The sequence below is a fragment of the Numenius arquata genome, chromosome 8 (genome assembly GCF_964106895.1).
Source record: "Numenius arquata chromosome 8, bNumArq3.hap1.1, whole genome shotgun sequence".
Lineage (NCBI taxonomy): Eukaryota > Metazoa > Chordata > Aves > Charadriiformes > Scolopacidae > Numenius > Numenius arquata.
The window spans coordinates 25,662,477-25,681,976 of record NC_133583.1 but is presented as its reverse complement, the minus strand read 5'-3'; the positions used below and the strand labels follow the sequence as shown (position 1 = coordinate 25,681,976).

General features: G+C 62.1%; 1 protein-coding gene across 1 annotated transcript; it reads right to left on the bottom strand.

The window, feature by feature from the left end:
- Positions 1–2,088: 2,088 nt before the first annotated feature.
- On the bottom strand, positions 2,089–18,943 carry FHOD1 (formin homology 2 domain containing 1). Its single transcript, XM_074151237.1, has 24 exons — positions 18,751–18,943; positions 11,822–11,928; positions 11,631–11,695; positions 10,175–10,242; positions 9,971–10,076; positions 9,686–9,780; positions 9,178–9,289; positions 9,003–9,097; positions 8,771–8,914; positions 8,454–8,668; positions 8,185–8,295; positions 7,884–7,907; positions 7,311–7,364; positions 6,711–6,877; positions 5,584–6,479; positions 5,185–5,337; positions 4,851–5,033; positions 4,492–4,611; positions 4,127–4,288; positions 3,837–4,027; positions 3,564–3,756; positions 3,327–3,480; positions 3,065–3,241; positions 2,089–2,542 (listed from the first exon to the last, which is right to left on the bottom strand). The coding sequence occupies exons 1-24, from the start codon at positions 18,925–18,927 to the stop codon at positions 2,460–2,462; spliced, it is 3,852 nt and encodes a 1,283-aa protein (XP_074007338.1). The 5' UTR covers positions 18,928–18,943; the 3' UTR covers positions 2,089–2,459.
- Positions 18,944–19,500: the final 557 nt, after the last annotated feature.

Genomic DNA, 19,500 nt, shown 5'->3' with positions numbered 1-19,500 from the left:
GACATGAGGCGTCGTTTCGGGTGGCCTCACCGTGTGCGTGGCCGCCGTGCCCCCTCGTGGCAGCAGGACACGGTGGCCACGGGCTGGTGTGGGCAGGAGTCACGCAGGGGCTGAGCCCGGGTGCAGGCAGGGATGGAGGTGCCAGGTGCCCTGGCAGGGTCACCTCATCCCACCCAGAGCATCCTCCTGGGGTGCAGCAACCCCAACCCCGGCTCTGCTGATGCTGCCCGAGGCCACACGTGCCCCAGGTCCCCAACAAGCCTCATGTGTCACCCCACGAACCTGCCTCCGCTCCCAAAGGAGTCTCCAGCATCCCGCCACCCCATCGCCTTCTCTGGGCGGGAGAGGGGGGGGGGGCTGTGCCTGCCTTGGTGGGGTTTTTTGGCATAAGCCATTTGCACCGGGGCCAAGCCAAGCACTTCAGGCGCCGCTCAAGGGCAGTGTATGCCCAGAGCCGGGGTGGGAATCCTGGAAATATCACCAAGGCTGCAAAAAACCCCAGCTGGAAAAAAACCAAAGGGGTTGGCGGAGGCCTTGACTGAGGATACGGCCGTCCCGAGTGCCGCCAAACCACTTGGGGGGGTGGGTAGGGGGGGGCGGACATTCCCCAGCACCCTGCCTCAGTTTCCCCCAGTGAGCCCTTGGGAGTGACAGTCCTGGGGTGGTCACGTGTATAATGTCACTCTGGGTACCTGGGGCGTGTGAAGGGGATCAGGAAGATACTTTCCGACCCCTTTCGCCTTCCTGCTGTGCATCTGAGTGGCTCAATGTCACCTACAGTGACCTCTTCATCCTCTCTTGCAGACCCAAGTCAAGCACCTGGCGCAGAGGAGAGACAGACCACATCTTGGGACACCTCTGGACACCTGCAGCACTTGGCATGGCACCCCCGCTGTCCCCAAAGCCACCCAGGACCATCACAGGCAGCTTGCAAGCTGGGATGGGCTAGCACTGCCCGGCTCCTCCGAGGCCACCAGGGGGTCCAGCCTTCTGGGCCAGGGACAACCCTGGGCAGGGGTTTGCTAGGAGGAAGAAGCTGCCCTGCCCGGTGGAGTTTTTCTTCATTCCTTGAAAGCCACAGAGACCTGCTGTGCGGGATTCAGGGCGGCAGGCATCACCGGGGCAGCGCCAAGGTGGAGCTGCTGTGATGGATGAGGTGACATCGTTCCCAAATGCCTCTGCCATGGGTGACAGTGCCCAAAGCATTGCAGCTGGCAGAGGGAGGTGGTCAGAAATGGTACCCACCCGCCATCTAGCACCCGTGCGGAGCATCACGGCTCCCAGCCTGGGTGTTAATCCGTGCCCGAGATGGCACAAGTGGCTGTGGACCAGGAGGTGGCATATTCCTGCCTGGACATCTCCCAGGCCCCAGGGGGATAGCCAGATGCTGCTGTGGCTGATTTCCACCATGAGGCAGCCCATCTCTGCCAAGCACAGGGAGATGCTTGCGGCTTGCCCAGGGCTGGGTTTGCAGGAGGCAACGTGGCCGCTGAACTCTGGACCTGCTCCAGGAGGGACCCAGGTCCTGGTCTGGCTAAAATTCCCCAGGAGAGGTTTGTAAGGGAGAGGTGAGGTTTGAGACAGGGCATATACCCTTGATTTTGAGCGCAAGGCCACAGCGCAGTGAGCCGTCGCTCCTGCCCTTGAGCATGCAGCCTTGAGCCTGGCAGCAGTCCTCGCTCCTTCCCCCAGGGTCCCCCCCCACCACCGGTGTCCCGGTACAGCGGGGATTGCGCCATCCCTGGGAGGGACAATGGTGCAAGGCCCAGTGCTGGCTGTTTGTCTCCAGCAGCAGGGCTGGGGATGCAGCAGGAGGGATGCTGGCTTGGCCCAGAGGGGAGCACCACATCGCCCCAGCCTCTCGGGGCTCTGCAGGGGGACAGTGTCCCCAGGCAGGGCCAATCCTGGGCATCACCAGCATCACCCAGATCCTGCGAAGGACTAGGGCGACTACTTCCCCACGGGATGCCGGAGAGAGCATCACCCCTTCCCTCCTGCCACCATCACCCTTGGCCCTGCCTGCTCCAGCCCATGGCATCAGGAGCCTCCAGTTTCCCCACCCAGCAGTTGGGGTGACCCAGGCGCAGGGACAAGGGACTCCAGCAGCGTGTCAGGTCATTTTATTGCCACAGCGGCCACGGGCCAGACCCAGTTCCCAGAAGGGGTCTGGGTGTCCAGCCCCTTCGCCCCTATAATACTGTTGAGAAGATGAACCCCGAGGCTCTGTGCCCATGCACGGGCGCTGAGCATCCTCCATCCTGGCCCCCAGGGAGCAGGTCTAGGGCATCACTCCCATCCTGCTGCCCGCACCTCTGGGAGTACGACACCAGCAGGGAAAAGTGAGGTGAGACGAAGAGGTGCAGAGGGTGCCAGTCCTGGAACAGCAGGGGCTGCCACCATGCATGTCCTGCCCAGGGGGCTGCCAGCGGTGGGGAGCAGCACGAGCCACCTTGGCCACCTCAAACCTCCATGCCAGGTGCCCGCCCCAGGCCCAGCGCCTGCACCAGGTCATCACTGAGCCCGCTCTTCAGCGTCCGTCTCACTGTGGGAAGAGGAGAGAGTGGCACTGGCAGCGCTGGCTGCCAGCATCTCCACGTGGTGGCCCTGGAACGCCAGCGAGGGCAGTGGTGGCATGATCTGGTCTCAGGGTACCTCCTGCTGTGGCCTGGTGGGCTCAGCGTGGGCGGTCAGGGGTGGCCAGTGGGGAAGGAGACAGGCATGGGGACAAGGGACAAGGGCACAGAGGTGGGACAAGGCATGGGGACAGAGAACAGGAACAGAGACAGAGATGAGAGAGGACATGGGAGACAGGGACAGAGGTGGGACAGGGACGCAAAGATGGGAAAGAGCATCTGGGCAGGGACACGGGACAGAGTACAGGGACACAGAGGTGGGTCAGGGCGTGGGGACAGGGACATGGGAACAGGCCACAGAGGTGGAACAGGGCACAAGGACAGGGACACAGAGGTGAGAAAAAGCATCTGGGCAGGGACAGAGTACAGGGACAGGAGCAGAGCATGGGGACAGAGATGGAACAGGGCATGGGGACAGGGACAGGACTTACAGGACTTCCGATTGCCGCGGGACCTCCTGCGCTCCTTGTTGGCGCAGGGCCGGGGGTTGGCGTTGTGAGTCACCGACTTCACGAGCCGGTCCATGATTTCATCCGAAGCATCGTCTGGGGAGCTGGGAACATCCTCCTGGGCTGGAGAGCCCTGGGCCGGGCTGACATGCCCTGTCCCTGCACGGGGACAACAGGGACGCTGGCATCAGCTGTGCCCAGCCAGCCGGGCATGCCTTGAGTGCCTCTGCCACCCCGCTCCTACCCCGGCTGGCCCGGCTGCGGCGGGCATGGGTGTCCGTGGGGGAGGTCAGGAGGCTCTTCATGCTCTCGTGACCCGCTTCCATCTGCTCCTGGGGGCCGCTGGACACCACGGCGGGCGGCGAAGCGACCTCAGCGACGCTGGAGAACTTCTCGGTCTGCAGAGGGAGGAGAGGTGGGCATCAATGACCTGGTGGGACATCATCGCCTGGTGGTGGTAACTGGCCGAGCAGCCCCGTACCTCGGTGATGAGCCGTCCCCGGGTCTTGTTGCGCTCGCGGTGGGCGGCCCGTTTCTTCTGCTGCTGCAGGACGCGCTCCCTGCAGGTGCGGTACTCCAGGGCGAACTCCCGCAGCAGCTTGCAGATGGGTGTCACCTTCACATCCCGCGCTGCACTCACTGGGTACCCCAGGTACAGCAGGAAGGAGTGAAACCTGCGGGGACATTGGTTGCAGCGGGCCACCAGCGGGACCACAGGGTTCCCGCTGCCTCCCCAGGACCTTGAGCCACCGACCTGTTGAGGACGCGCCTGTGCACCACCTTCAAGACGACAATGCGCTGGGTGCTGTCCTTGAGGAAGTCCGTCAGCTTGCTCTTCAGCACCGGCTTGGTCTCGTGCTTGGCAATCACCTTCAGGTTGTCCCAGGAGGCCCTGCACCTCCGCTCCAGCTGCACCAGGCTGTTGGCCAGCTCGTCAAAGTCAACCTGGAAGAGTCAGACATCAGTCCTCGGCCACGCTAGTGGAGCTGAGCAACCGTGGGACCTGCACCCTTGCCTTGCCGGGTGTCATCTACCTTGCCTCACCTTGGCAGAGCGGGTGATGGAGGCAATCTCCGAGTAGAGGTCAGTAGTTTCTGGGAACTTCTCTACCACCATCTGGCAGAGATGGTGGAGCAGGGACTGCCGGTGCACTGTGTCCTTCACTTCTGAGACCTTCTCCAGGTAGCCCAGCTCAAAGCCTCTGCTCTGAAAGCCCAATTGACTCAGTGGGGCCTCTCCGTCCCTCCGCCAGCAGATCATGCAGACCCACTGGGTCACCACCAGCACCTGAACCACCCAACCTCCATCCCAAGCTTCACACAGTCCACCTTGGGTACCCATGCACCATGGCTGGTCCTGTCCTTGCAGCACTCAAGACAGGCCACATCCCTCCATACCCTGCTCCTCACCTGGGAGCCATTCAAGAAGTTGCCCATGGCCAGCAGCGTGGCCAGGATGCACTTGAAGGTGTGATTTCTGGCCAGTTGCTCCATGCCCACCTTCAGATCAAAGAGTGGCTCCGCGATCTCCTGGGTGAGGAGAGAGGCAGGTGAGACCCCTTGGCCACCCTCTCCCTTCAGCATTCACCTTTGCCCATGAGAACAACCACCTCATGGTCAACCCAAGCCCATGCTTGCACTGGGGACATCCCCAGCCAGGACAGCACCTCCCATACTCGGACATGGCTGGTCCCCACCAGGAACATGCTTGGCTCAGCGCTCAGCACCACTGGGAGAATGGAGAGGCTGTGGGGTACATGGCTCTGTACCTGCTCCAAGCTCTCGTAGTCCAGTTTGAAGGCCCAGAGCTGGAGCCTGGCTGTGAGGTCGCTGATGGAAGACAGAGCGAGCAGGAACTGCTCTGCAGAGCCCAAGGGCACATCAGGGTTGGCCAACTGGGCCTCCTGGATCTTCTGCTTCTCCTCCTCAGTTGGGACCATGGTCAGGATTTTCTAGAGCAGGCAAAGAGGATGTGTTAGACTCCAGACATGTCACCATGGGACGTGTCACCCCAGGGCTGGCAGCACAAGCACAGAGGCCTCCTGGCCAGGGGAAACGACTCTCATGAGGGCCTCAGAGGGGACGAGCTTCTCTTGTGCTCACCTCAATCCCTTCCTTATTGACCGCAAATTCATCAAAGCTGAGCACAGCTGTCTTGATGATGTGCACAGGTGGCAGCACTGTGAGGCCAATGTTGATGGCATTGCTCCTCTTGGGATCCAGCACCACCACCACCTTCTTCCCATCGATGGCCTTCTGCAAAGAGGACAGGATGGATGGGGACAGCCAGGCAAAGGGGACACAGGGAGCTGATCAGGGACCCGGTGGTGAGCCAAACCTGCGCACTGCCTATCAATGTCCCCACCGAGCCTCCAGACGGTGGGTACCCATTCTCAGCACAGAGTAGGGGTGACAGTGCATGCATAGGGTCCCCACAGGAACTAAGAACCTTCCTCCCACCCCTCAGGTCCCCTTGACTGATGGGTGCCAGCCCACTGATACCTTTGAAGCTGGCACTTCCTTTGACCGTGACTCAAAGAGATGCTCCAGTTTGGCAACATTGACCTCGACGTTCTCCAGGGACGCCCACACTGTCGCCTGGCCGAACCTGCCTGGCCCCACAGTGCCATCCAGCTGCTTCAGCTCCTTCCAGAAGAGCTTTACTGTCCTCTTCTTCTTGGCTTGGGTGGGACCATCCGTTGCTGAGGGGTCTGGCAGTCCTGGGGGAGGTGGACAGCCAGGGACCACAGGAGGTGGAGGTGGTGGGAAGCCAGGGACCACAGGAGGTGGAGGTGGAGGTGGCGGGCAGCCAGGGACCACAGGAGGTGGAGGTGGAGGTGGCGGGCAGCCAGGGACCACAGGAGGTGGAGGTGGAGGGGGAACCATGAGACCTCCAGCACTCGTTGCGTCAATGCGGGGAGGAAGGAAGGAGCCATTGGTCATGGACCCTGTGTCCAGGATGTCGAAGTCTTCTTCTTCCCCCAAATCGGTGAAGTCCAAGTCCTTGATCTTCAGCTGCATGGGGCTGGCCTCCAGGCGCTCCCACGTTAGCTCCACGTCCTTCTTGATGGGCATCATCCCTGTGTTCTCCAGCTTCTGTGTGTGGGTCTCGGCATCTACATTGGACATGGCACGTGCCAGCTTGGCGTGAGCGCTGGCCACTGGCCCGTCCGGAGACCTGCTGCGGAGCCAAGCACCCTCCTGCTCCTGGCTGCCACCTCCTTCGGCATCCATCTCCACCTCACCCTGGGCCATGGGGGACAACGGGACCTCAGGGAAAACCTTCTCCCTCCCTGGTTCCGAGGAGCCCTTGGCATAGAGCATGTCCAGCATAAACTTGGTGTCAGAGGAGATGGCGCTGCAGGAGTCGGTGGCGTCCGGCCGAGCCAGGCGAGACCCTGCAAGGAGAGGAGCAGAGGCTGGGAGAGCCCGCTTGGAGGGGACAAGTGCTGCTGGGCTGCACTTAGAGCTGGGGTCCTGCTCCCCAGCAGGGACATGCTCAGACGCTGGAGTTCAGAGTGGGACAGGGAGGTACCACCCAGCTCCTCCATGGTTCTGGGGCCACTAACAGCCACCCCAGGGACCCCGGTGAGCCTAGAGCCAGGAACACATACCCCGGCAGCACCTACTTATGCTGGGTGGCTCCGTCCCAGGCTCAGGGATGCCGCTGTCCCTGTCCCACGCGAGAGCGGTGGGATGCTCCAGCGCAGCATCACCGAAGACATCGAGCCGTCCCTTGGCCATGGAAGAGATCTTCTCCTTCTGGGCTGCAGCCAGGTTCTCCAAGAAGCGAGCTCTGCGAGACAGGGGCGGACATTGGCTGGGAGCAAGGCGGGCATGGGGACAACGGGCAAACCACGCCATGCCACACTGCACTGCCACACTGCATTGGCCACACTGCATCGGGGACCCAGAGGATTCAACCTCCTCTGAGACTTGCAGAGAGACAGGTGATGCCACCACAGCTTGGGGACAGGGATGCCACAGCCCCATGGGAGCCAAAGGCTCGTGCTGTCAAGGTGCCACTGTCGCTTGTTGGTCCCAAAGGACCTGGTGGTCCCGCTGCCCTTGTCCAAAAGCTGCAAAACCCAGGAGGGTGTCCGGGCAGAGAATGGTGGGAACCCTCCTGCTCCTCATGCCCTGCGTGGCTGGAGCCCAGATGCCTCCAGCCAGGCTCCGGCCCGAGGAAGCGCATGCCTGGAGACAGACACACGCATGCCTCTACTTACTCAAACTTCCTCAAAATAGGCTTGTCCCCGCGCAAGGGGGGAGCATCCTCCCGCCTGAGGGAAAACAGGGTTTAGCCCCCCAGTTCTGGCAGCCCCCCAGGGCTTGTGCCCCCTACATGCACTCGTGTGGGACCTCACTCCACTGTCACCCCATGGCGCCGGGGTGGGGTTTGTGGGGAGCCGGGAGAGCCCCAGAGAGTCCCCTCCAGCCCAGGCACCGCATGGCACTGGGTGTTGGCGGGACGGGGCACCGTTCCCCCACCAGAGCCACCCAGTTTGTCACCAGGATGGCAATGCCAGCCTTGGGGAGGGCTGCGCTCCCCACCCCGCCCCGGCAGGGACAGCTCACCCCAGAAGAGGGGGGCGATCAGAGGGTGCCATCACCCCATGGGGGATGCTGGCGATGGGGGGAAGTGGGCTGGGGTCCCGCTGGCAGGAGCTTGGAGGGGAGAGGCGAGGGAGGGGGGTAGCGAGGTGGGTGCAGGGGGCAGCGAGCGGGGCAGGGCAGCACCCGCACCCGCTGGAGTATCCCGCTGGGAAAGGAGCACACGCGTGCAGAGCCCGGGCACTTACCAGACAGGGGCAGTTTGGCGCAGCCTGCAAAAGGAAAGATAGAAAAAAAGAGTGGGCAGAGGAGAGGGCAAGCGTGGGCAGAGAGGAGGAGCCAGGAGGAGCTGGAGCAGAGCTGTGTGTGCCTGAAGGATGCCCTGGATGGACCCTGTTGGATGCCTGCTCCCCCGTCACGCTGCTCTCCCGCTCTGCAGCCTGTCCAGACCCTGTTTACCCCTGGGATAGGCGCATTCCACGCTCCTGGGACCCCCCTCTGCCACCCCATGGGGACCCCCCATGCACCCAGCCCCTCCTGGCTCCTTACTTGTAGACGCTGCGCTCGCCCAGACCCGGGGCCTGCTCCTTCTCAGCTGGGGGGGAAGCCAGGGACAGCCGGACGCTGGACGCACTGTTGTAGATGCTGCTGGGACAGGGTCTGGAAGAAGAGGTGACAGGGACTGAGAGAAGGTCCCCTGGGGTTGTCCTCCTCCACCCTGGTACCGGGAAGGGACCCGAGTGCTGCTCACGCCGCATCCCAGCACCTTTGCCATCCCAGGAGCATCCCCACCACGGGCCACCTCCAGCCACACTTACTCCACTGGGCTGCTCGGTGCGGGGACAGATGGGGTGTCCTTGGTGGGGGACTCCTTTGGAGTGCCAGGAGACCCCACGAGTGGCTGGGCATTGGAGCTGGGCTCTGGGCAGCCACCCTGGGATCGCCATCCACGCCGTCCCTCGTCTGTCCTCCTCCGTTCCTTGCGTCCCCCCGAGGGTGGCTCTTCCATATCATCCTCCAGCTTGAGAGCACTCTGCAGAGGGGACGGGGGAGGATGGCACCCGAGCATGGCACCCCTGCCACCCCACGTACCCACCCTCCCCGCTGCCACGGGACGTGGCTGTGTCCCACTCACTTCGTAGAGCGTGAACTGCTGCTTCAAGTCCAGATCGGTGCCTTTGTTGCCCAGGTACTGCTGCACCACCCGCTCCATGCCCTGCTGCTCCAGGCAGTCCGTCACGTCGTAGAAGGTGTCCTGGTCTGGGAGGGCTGCCAGTGTCTGAGCAGGACCAGAGGGACTGATGTGACCCACGCTGAGCCCCCTCAGCATGGCATTGTGGGGGTGCCCCGCCACCCCCTCCCCAGACCTTGTTGATCAGCGTCATGGCGAACACCAGCAGCTCCGTGTCAGCCCCATTGCGTTGCTCCAGGATGGCCATCAGGTTGGACCACGGGCACGTGCCTGGGAAAAGCGACATGCGAAGGTGACAGACGGGCCATGGGAGGGGACATCGCCCCGCAGGAGGCTGGGGCTGCTCCCACCTCTCGCCTGGTCCACGACGTTGACAGCGCGGATGAGGAGCAGGGCATTGGGCTCTGTGTACTCCACGAACACCAGCAGCAGCTTCAGCGCCATCTTCACCACCAGGCGAAACTGGGACAAGGGACGGTAGCTGGGACGGTGGCAGGGGACTGCCAGCACAATGCCAGGGCAGTGTGGGTTGGCTGTGCCCATGCCCCAGGGCTGGAGGCTTTGGGGCCAGGGATCAGACTAAAGCTGTGATGCTGATGGCCAAGGGGCACCAGGAAGGAACCTGGAGTGGGACCCTCTCACTCAAGCTCTGTGCCCAGGAGCATGGTCACATCAGGACAGGGACCTCTGGAGACCCTGGGTGACTTCCAGATGGGAGGGAGCAGGACCCAAGGCACCCAAAGGTACCAGGGCACCCAAAGGCAGACGGTGGGGTAAATCCCCCGAGGGATGGTACAAGGAGACAGCCACAGGCAGGTGTGGGCACAGGCAGCCCCTCCGAGGGCAGGGGGGACTTACCGGGCTTCCTGACAGCGTGTATAGCCACTGGACGGTCTCGTTGTGGTTGATGACACCCTGCATCCCGTCCACGAAGAGCATGATCTGGCTCAAGGCTGCAAGGCAGAGAGTGGGCAGGGTGATGGCGTGGCAAGCAGGGCAGGGCTTTCCCACCCCTGTGCAGCATCGCCACGCCACGGGCAAGGGCTGGCAACTGCCTACAAGGTAAGCCCAGCCAAACTCTCTTGCTCGCCCTGCTGAATGCCAGCCTTCCTCCCTGAGCTGCCCCGGTACCCAAATACCGACCCCGCAGGATGTAATTCTGGTAGTTCTGGTCGGCCTCTGCCCCCACTTTGATCAGGCACGTCAGCCCCTCCAGGTTCACAAACTCCGGGACCAGGTCCTTGTCCTCCTGTGGGGTAAAGGCCAGGTGTTACCCCAGCGTGAGGAGGCAGGGGTGGGCATCCAGCAGCCTCCCCAAGCCCCCCCGCCACACTGGCATCACCCTACCTGAAAGAGCTGCTTGAGGGAGAAGAGGGATCTCCGCAGCTCCGGCCCCTGCGAGTTGTACAGCTTCTCTGGAAGGAAGGCAGAGACACGATGCCATGGCCTGACCCTGCAGGGGCTCACTGCTGAACTGGGGCTCCGAAATGCTCCCAGTGCCTGGGAAAGCCCTGCATCCTGGCTCAGCCCCGGTGCCATCACCGCCCGGCTGTCGGACACACAGGGTGGAAGCAGCTGCAGCTCCACAACTACTTATTTCAGCCCTGCCACCTTCCTCTATTTCCATTTCCTTTTTTTTTTTTTGCCTTTTTTTTTTTTTTTTCTGCCCAGCAATGACATAAATATCCCCTCTGGTTTCCTGTGCAGAACCGAAACTGGAACATGGGCAGGAGGCTGAGCTACTTTTAGCCGTCCCTCCCCGGGCACAGCCCTGGCACGGTCCCGGAGCCCCCAGCAGCCCCGTGGCTTGGGAAGGAGTCGCAGGATGGGGACGGGAAGGACGGTAGCATGACACCGTCTGCTTGAGGACAAAAGGACGGTCACCAAGCTGGAGCCTGGATGGAGATGACACGGTCATGGGGACAGTGGGCAGGAGCCAGCACGGAGCAGCCAGGGCAACAGGAAGCTGGAAAGCCCCACTTCAATTAGCAGAGACCAAAGGCATCGTGAGCCAGCGCTTCCTGCATCCAAAAATTGAGTTATCTGAACATCCTGAGTTATTTGGGTCAGGTTTAGAGCCGTAACAAGCCAAGACCAAGCTGTCCGAGGAGCCCTCCAGACATGCCAATGAGGGCTCTGTAAAACACGAGGTCCCGGCAGCCTCCTCCGCTCGTTTATCGGCTTGTCAGAGCAGCCGAGAGAGAAAGCAGAGCAGCCCGGGGCTCAGCCGGAGCCTGGGAACTGCCAGCAAAGAGTACGACCCCGACCCTGGCCTTCCTGCAGGGAGAGGGCTCCGTGCCCTGTCCCTTCCCAGGCTGCTCGGCATCGCTCTGCTCAGTGCCTGTTTGACCCCCTGCTAAGGAGAAAAAAAAAAAAAAAAAAAAAAAAGAAAAGGCTTGAGAGTTCTGAATATTTTGCAGGACCTCCAAGTGGGCTGCCCGAAGCCGCAGCAGCACTTTCTGCTGCGTGAGAGCTATTTGTTTGTATCCGGCAAAGCTATATTTAGAGCTCGCCTGAATGACCCAGAATATCTGCAGTGGGCTCCCAGCCGGAGAGGCAAAAGTCCCGATCTCTGAGGATGGAGGGGATTAACCCAGAGGGTCCCCCCCAGCATCATGGGGACCATGTCCCCCGCACCTCTGGAGGGGGTTATGGGGCAGGAGCAGCCCTGGGCTGTGTCACTCCCTCTCTCCATCACCGAAAGCCCAGCCAAAACCCACTGTGGAGATCAAACCCCCATCATCCAGGGGGGCCGAGCCACTGGACCCACACCAGCCTGGAGGAGGGAGCAGCCCCGACTCACCGATGATGGCATGGACTCGGACGGAGAGCTGTGTGCGCAGGATGAGTGTGGGCCGTCTCCCCTTCCTAGGGTGGGGGGAAACAACACGTGAGCACCTACAGCAGGACCACCACGGCCCCCCGCCCGTGGCCCCCAGCGTTCACATGCCCGTGTCCCGTCCCCGGAGGGCTCTGGCACCCCAAGTGCCTCACCTGACCTCCTCGTAGAAACCCTCCAGGTCATCCTTCTGCTCCAGCAGGGACAAGTCGAGGTCCAGGTAGTGTCCGGAAGGCGAGACCTGCAGCGTGCAGTCCTCCAGCTGGGGATGCAAAAAGCCCAGCTGAGTCCCGGTGCCCACCACATCCCTCCCGGCTCCCGGAGGATGCAGCATCTCCGGGTCACCCTCCCACCCGCACCAAACCCACCAGGCAGCTGCATTCCAGGTGGCAGGTCCCACTCTGTCCCCAAGCGCTGGCCCTGCAGGGAGATGCCCCAGCACCCTCCACCCCAGCCCGGTGGCAGACTGGGGAGAAACATGGAGCCTCAGGCTGGGAAAAGGCAGAGCAAGTGCGGCCCCGTTGCCGCCGGGCTCCTTGTCAATCCTTGGCAAGAGGCTGAACCGCTCCCTGGGGCTCCACTTAGTCTGCCAGGGTGCAACCAGAGCAGGATCCATCTCCTCCCAGGGCTGGTGCCTTCGTCTGGGTGGATGAATCACCTCTGCCTGCAGGGACTGGGTCTGCGGGACCCGCCAAGGCACCCAGCCCAGCCCAGGGACACCCCAAAGCAAGGCAATTCCCACGGGGATGTCCCCCGGCTGACACAGCCTCTGGCTCAGCCCGCAGCTGTGTGGCATCTTCCAGCCACAGGGGGAAAAGCACAGCCCAAGGCCAGGCTGGGGCGAGGGCATCTCCCCCAAAAGTCCATGCACAGCACCCATGGTGCACCCCAGCCACAGCGCCCACAAAACCCCCGAGCCACCTGGGAGCCAGCGGCAGCCTGGCAGGGCTTCTGGGCCAGCTCCCCATGGGACAGGGCAGAGGGAGGGTAGTGCCAGCACTCCTGTCACCCCAGCGCATCTGGTCCCTCTTCCTAAAGCCTTTGCAGCCCCCCGATCCCCTCTCCCGGCGCACCCACCTCACCTCCCAGCTCCTTTCCAAATCCGCACAGCAGCGCTGCGTAACCCTCGGGGGAGGTGAGGGTTGGTGATAAAACCCTGTTATTGGGTTTTAAATAAAACCTTCCCCTGATCACCCTCGGGCAGGCTGGAGACCCACAGCAAATGCTGTGTACAGCTCCTGCATCTCCACGAGAGCCCCGTCTCCTCAAGTCACAAGCTCATGCAACGGCTCACACGTACGACTTCACCACGACTCTGACGTTAAAACCAGAAGGCAAAGAAAAACACGCCACGTGCATTTAATATAATTAATGACCCTGACTAAGCCTTGGGATAACAGGCAATTTGGCAGGGCACTGCCGTCAGCTTGGACGCAGTTGTTGTGTTGTTAGTGTCCTGCTCCACCTCCTGCGGCTGCTGGCCACGCCAGCCGGCCATGGCAACGGGCAGCAAACACAGGTTGCTGGCACCGGGCGAGCGCTCCTGGCTGCCAGCTCTGCCTCCGCGGCGAGTGTTGCTAATGCTGACCCCACGCAGGGTTTGCTTGCTGGGGAAAGAAAGCTTCAATTCCCGCACGGGGAAAGGGCTCTCCTGGGCATCCCTGCATCCCCTCAGGCAATCCTGCATCCTCCTGGGCACAGGAAACCCCTCCTGCATCCCCTCAGGCATCCCTGCATCCTCCTGGGCATCCCCTCAAGCATCCCCCTGGGCATGGGAGACCCTTCCTGCATCCCCTCAGGCATCCCTGCATCCTTCTGGGCATGGGAGACCCCTCCTGCATCCTCTTGGACATCCCTGCATCTTCCTGGGCACAGGAGACCCCTCCTGCATCCCTGCGTCCTCTTGGGCATGGGAGTCCACTCCTCCATCCCCTCGGGCATCCCTGCATCCTTCTGAGCATCCCCTCCTGCATCTCTGCATCCTCCTGGGCACTGAAGATCCTTCCTGCGTCCTCCTGGGCGCTCAGAGTAAAGAGCATCTCACAGCTCCAGCACAAAAGCTTTGCCTTCTCTGGGCTGGCAGAGCCCCAGCAAGCCAGAGTTACTGTCCCCAGCTCCTACCAGTGACGTGTCCCAGCTGGCGGGGGAGGCCAAGACCCTGGGACTCGACCCTGTATGTTTCCCATGCGAGCTTGGCAGCACTCCCCACGAGGGATGCTGCGAGTGCCTGGCCCTGGGTTTGGCTATGACCCCCCCTGGTGAGCACCAGCCCCCGGGGATGGAGACGGGCTGTCCCGGGATTGGGCTGCCCTGCCAAAATTCCCAGGGTGGCACTTCCGCACCAGGGAGCACCGACTGCCCCGGGGTTGGGGTTAGTCCTGCGCCCTTGGATAAGGTTTCGAGCTGTGCAGGATCCGAGTGGGGACCTCAGGGTCACGCTGCTGGGGACAGCACGTTGGGGCCATGGGGTACTGACAGCCCCCGGTGTGGGGTGGATGAGATCCATCCGTCTCCTGCCTGTAAAACTGTTTTAAAATGAGCTGGGCTTTGAAGGACATGGGGACTTGGAGGCAAAGGAGAGCTGTGGGAGGAGGAGAGTGTCCCACGCTCACACCTCCAGCAGCATGGATGTCCTTAGTCCACCCTATTGCCTCAAGCCTGAGATATGGGAAAGGTGGAAACACACGGATGTCCCTGAGCCCTGAGGAGAGACTTGGGCGTATTGGTGGAGGACATGCCCTGGCAACGTGCACTGGCAGCCCAGAGAGACCCCCGCGCCCTGGGCTGCATCCCCAGCAGCGTGGCCAGCAGGGAGAGGGGGGGGATTCTGCCCCTCTGATCCGCTCTGGGGAGACCCCCCCCTGCAGGGCTGCCTCCAGCTCTGGGGCCACCAACAGCAGAAGGATATGGACCTGTTGGAGCGGGGCCAGAGGAGGCCACGGAGATGCTGGGAGGGCTGGAGCCCCTCTGCTGGGAGGACAGGCTGAGAGAGTTGGGGGGGTTCAGCCTGGAGAAGAGAAGGCTCCGGGGAGACCTTAGAGCCCCTTCCAGTCCCTCAAGGGGCTCCAGGAAAGCTGGGGAGGGACTCTGGATGAGGGAGGGGAGCCATAGGACGAGGGGGAAGGGTTTGACACTGAAAGAGGGGAGATGGAGATGAGATATTAGGAAGAAATTCTTTGCTGTGAGGGTGGTGAGAGCCTGGCCCGGGTTGCCCAGAGAAGCTGTGGCTGCCCCATCCCTGGAGGGGTTCAAGGCCAGGTTGGGGGGGGCTTGGAGCAACCTGGTCTGGTGGGAGGTGTCCCTGCCCAGGGCAGGGGGTGGGACTGGGTAGTCTTTAAGGTCTTTTCCAACCTAAAGCATTCTATGATTCTCTGATCCTACCAACCCCCAGCAGCTATGACCGGCTCAGAAGCTCAGCAAAGACACATGTGCCAGCAAGCAAGTCCCCAGGGAAAACCAGCTTTTCCTGGAATGACACTGTCTGTCCCCCCCCCGCAAACCACGGGGATGTGATGGAGACCTCTCCACCTCCAAGACGGAGACATCCTCCACCCACAGCTGCACTCACACCACCCACCACGGCATCACATCTTCCTGCTCACCCCTATCACGGCATCCCCACGCCGGAGGATGCTCCAAGGCCGGGCAGTGAATATTCTCTTTATCTGCCAGCAGAGGAAACACTTTCTCCCCTCCCGCCGCTAACACTTTCTTTTTGTGATAACCACAATTTCCCAACATCGCTGCGACTCTTCTAGGGAGGCTATGGGGAAATTGAGGAAAAAAAAAATATCTATTATTTGCTCCAGTTGAGGCAGAGCTCGAGGCAGCAGTTAAAGACAAGGCAGCGGCAGGTCAGAAGCACCCAGCATCACAAGGGTCTGGTCACCTTCCCAAAATACGCGGGGGTTGAGGGTTTATAAGAGCGATGCCGCTGGCAACCAAAAGCAGCCACCGCGATTCGGTTTCAGGGCTAAGAGGGGTGTTTATCGCCAGGGCACTCGGCCACTGCCTCCTGCCTGACGGATGGCAGCAAGTGGGTGGGAGCACTGCCATTGCCTTATCACAGGGGGGTAAAAAATAATACCCCGGCCGGGAGGGATCTCTGGAGGTCACCCAGAGATGGTCCAGAACCTCGCACTCGCTCACGCGTGTCCCTCTTGAAGCTCCTCCAGCCAAGCTTGTTGCTCGTTAAGAGATCTCGTCACTGTTGTTTCTCATCGACAGCGGGAGGATGCCAGTCCTGGCAAGCAGTCGGTATCCCGGCAGAGCCATGGCACGAATGCCTGGCCACAGCTCCTGTCCCAGGACCATGCCGGGAGGTGGTGAGCGCCGGAGGCCGCTGAGCACCAGCGCTCAGCTCTCAGCATTCAGCACGAAGCCGGCGGCAGAGTTTCAAAGCGGTTAAGTTGGGGGGGGGACAGCAGCGCTGCCGATGACCCCGTCTCACCGCTTTCCCGCCTGCCAGAGGTTAAGAGGGGCAAAGGCCCTCAGCAAAGCCCCCCCTTGAGCCGGTTAGGAGACAAGAGGAGAAGCAGGGATGGTGGGACGGGGCTCGTGTGCTTCACAAGTGCACAAAGGTCGCCCCAGCAGCTCTTCTCTCTCAAGCCCGAGAGCTCGCAGCGAGTTTATAAATCCCAGTCCGGCGAGCTCTTTGCTCTCCCCCAGGTTTCCGGGGTAGGAAGGGGAAAGCAAAAGTCCAGCCCCCTGGGTTTTGCAATTGTTTGGAAAAAATCCCTAGATTCAGAGGTGAGATAGCACTGGGGGCAAGGGAGTGCAGTGGCCTTTGTGGACCGAGGGGACAGCCAAAAAAAAGAAAATCTGCCTGGCCAAAACCTGCCTGCGGAGGTTCAGAAAACCTCCACACCCAGCGCGAGCATCACCCAAGGGTACTAGAAAAATGCTGGAAAGCAGGAGAAGATAGTATCGGCCGGGAGCCGAACAATGCGGCAGCGGCAAACAAAGAGGGAAGGTATTTTCAAACACAAACACACTTTCCGGCGAGCATGAAAAAGTCATCAGCGGTGAGTCGTGCTCGGAGAGAGGAAGCGCCAAGGGTGTCACGGGGCAGGACGGGCTGTTCGAGGCAGTGACGCTGGCACGGGAAACCTCCTGCTCATCATCTCCAAGCTGTGCCCAGGGAGGGCAGGATCCAGCTGGTCCACCATGGCAGCTCATCCCCTGGGAGCCTGTGGTTTGGTTCTCCTCCGATGATGCGGGGACCCCCCCATCCCAGCTCCCTCCCGGCCGTTGCATCCTTCTCCCGGTGCTTTGCAGCCCCGGGCACGCTGCCCAGCATACGTCACCTTGGGACAAGCCTGGCACCGGGCATCCCCAGCTGGATATTTTTTACAGCCAGTTCCTTGGGAAAAATCCGACTGTTCATTTACTAATTTTAGGGTGGCGAGTAATGGATCTGAGCGAGCGCTACCTGGCACAAAGGGCACCAAGAGAGGTTTCGGCTGGTTGTGCCAGGGTAACGACGTCTGCGCGGCACTGGGGTGCCAGCTCCAAATTGGGACTGAACCTCGGGAGACCAACCTCGCTCCGCAGGGTGTAAATCCCGTGGCAAGAGGCTCCTGATGGAGGCATTGGCTCGTGCAATGCCCAGCCAGCATCCCAGGTTGTCAGGTCGGAACGGAGCTCCGAGTAAGGAAGCAAGTGTGGTTTATAACCTATATAAACAAGGAATCTGGCTTTTTAACCCAGAGCAGGGTCCCAGCTGATTTTGCCCATAATTTTGCCATGGGGTGACGCAGGGAAACTACAGAAAAAAAATCAACTGGAGCTTGGCTTAGGCAGGGAACAGAGCCTGAACCCCCCCCCAGGATTAACACACCTCTGCCGGGCATGGGACCTCCTTGCAATGCTCCTGCCCTCGGGAATGTCACGTCCAGCTCCCCGTGCCACCATGGCAGCACCCCGGGCTGGTGATCCTGTTACAGCCAGCTCCTGCCCAGGGAGGAGAGCACACGCCTGAAATTTGAGTTTGCTCCATTCGTCATGTCTCGGGGCTGCTTGTTCCCAAACAAACCCTGTTTAGTCACCGCCTAAAAATCCCATGACAGCGACAACATGAGCCGTGGCTGCTTTGCTCCAAGAAAAATCAAAAGGGGGCTAAAAGGGAGTTTTTTTCGTGCAGGGAAAGGTCTCACAGCCATCCCCTCTCCCCTGGCAGGCCAGCAAGCTCGATGCCAGGCACACTGGGGTGATTTCCCCCTCCTGCTGTGCTCAGTTCCCCCTTCTGGCTCCGGGCAGGGTACACCCCCCCTGCCTGCCTGGGTCCCTGGCTCTCCGCAAGATAGAGATGCTCAGCCATCGCCAAAGCTCTGCTGGGTCCCGCGTTCAGAAGGAGGAAAACAAGCTGGTCCCCATGCTGTAAAGGATGCTCTGCAAAAGCATCACGCCAACAGAAGATACCCAGGAGGGAGGGACCCCATCTCCTCTGCTCCCCAGCCCGGATCAGGCCTGAGGGCAGGCAAGCAAGACCCAGCCCCTGGCTTCAGCTTCGGCCTCCTGCCTTCCTCCCGGCCGCAGGAAATTGCTCAGCACCAATTTCCGCGCCGCTCTCCGGCAGCAAAGCTGCCGCCGAACCCGAGGGGCGAGGGGTTGGTGGCTCCGCTGTCACCTCCCCAAGGCCCACGTCCGGCAGCGAGCGGGGAGGCTGGCCGGGTCCCCGGTTAGGGAGCCAGCGCGCTCCCGCCGAGGCTCAGCTCCACTCCCGGTAGCCGGCGTGGAAGGGGGATGCTGGGGTGGGAGAACGCTGCCTGGCTCAGCCCCGACGGCACGGGGATGGACGCCTGCCTTCATCCTGCTTCCCCCTGCCCGGGTTCCTGCCTGCTCTGAGCAAGCACATCCTCTTCCTCCCCGCCGACTCATCCGGGGCCGGCCGAGCGCTGGCATCTCCCGCGGCTGCTCACGGATTCTGCCGTGACTCACACCGGGACCGTCGCCCGGGATCCGGGAACAGAACGGAACGGGACGGGACGGGACGGGACGGGACACACCGACCCCCGTCCCTCGCCTCCCCGCTCCTTCCAGCCGACAATCCCCCACCACCATCCCGCCCCCGGCTCCCCCTCACCGGCAGCGGGGCTCCAAGCAGGCGGTGCAGGGCGGGCAGCTGCGCCCCCAGGGGCAGCGCCTCCTCCACGGCGTAAACCGGGGCTCTCCGGGGCTCCGGGAAGCTGCCGCAGCCGAAGGGATCCGCGTCCTCCAGGTACTGCACCCGGCAGGGCACGACCGGCTCCGGCTCCGCCATGGCCGCGCCGCCGCTGGGCTCCGCTGGGCTCCGCCGCCGCCGGGGGGCGGGGGCGGACAGGCCACGCCCCTCCCGGCCACGCCCGGCCACGCCCCTCTCCGGTAACGGTCCCGCGATGGTTGGCGCGCCCTCCCGCGGGCGGCCCGGCGGAGGAGGGGGGCTCTGTGCGTGATCCGGGCGGTGATCTGGGGGATGCTCCGGGGGGGTGATCCGGGCGGTGATCCGGGGGAATGTTCCGGGGGGGCGATTCGGGGGGTGATCCGGGCGGTGATCCGGGGGGATGCTCCGGGGGGTGATCCGGGGGGTGATCCGGGGGGATGCTCCGGGGGGGTGATCCGGGGGGTGATCCGGGGGGTGATCCGGGGGGATGCTCCGGGGGGGTGATCCGGGGGAATGTTCCGGGGGGTGATCCCGGGGGTGATCTGGTGGAATGTTCTGGTGGGATGCTCCGGGGGGGTGAACCGGGGGGATGCTCCACGGGGATGCTCTGGGGGTTGTTCCAGGGGGATGCTTGTCCTGATTTAAGCGACACAGGACTAGTTTCTCTTCTAATGCTTGGGAAAACTGCACTTT

Excerpts from the sequence above, each read along its gene's own strand:
- FHOD1 (XM_074151237.1), bottom strand. The coding sequence starts at position 18,927 with ATGGCGGAGCCGGAGCCGGTCGTGCCCTGCCGGGTGCAGTACCTGGAG. Across the intron at positions 7,365-7,883 it reads CGCCAAACTGCCCCTGTCTG|GCGGGAGGATGCTCCCCCCT; the intron begins GTAAGTGCCCGG and ends GTTTTCCCTCAG. Across the intron at positions 5,338-5,583 it reads AGGAAGTGCCAGCTTCAAAG|AAGGCCATCGATGGGAAGAA; the intron begins GTATCAGTGGGC and ends TCCTCTTTGCAG.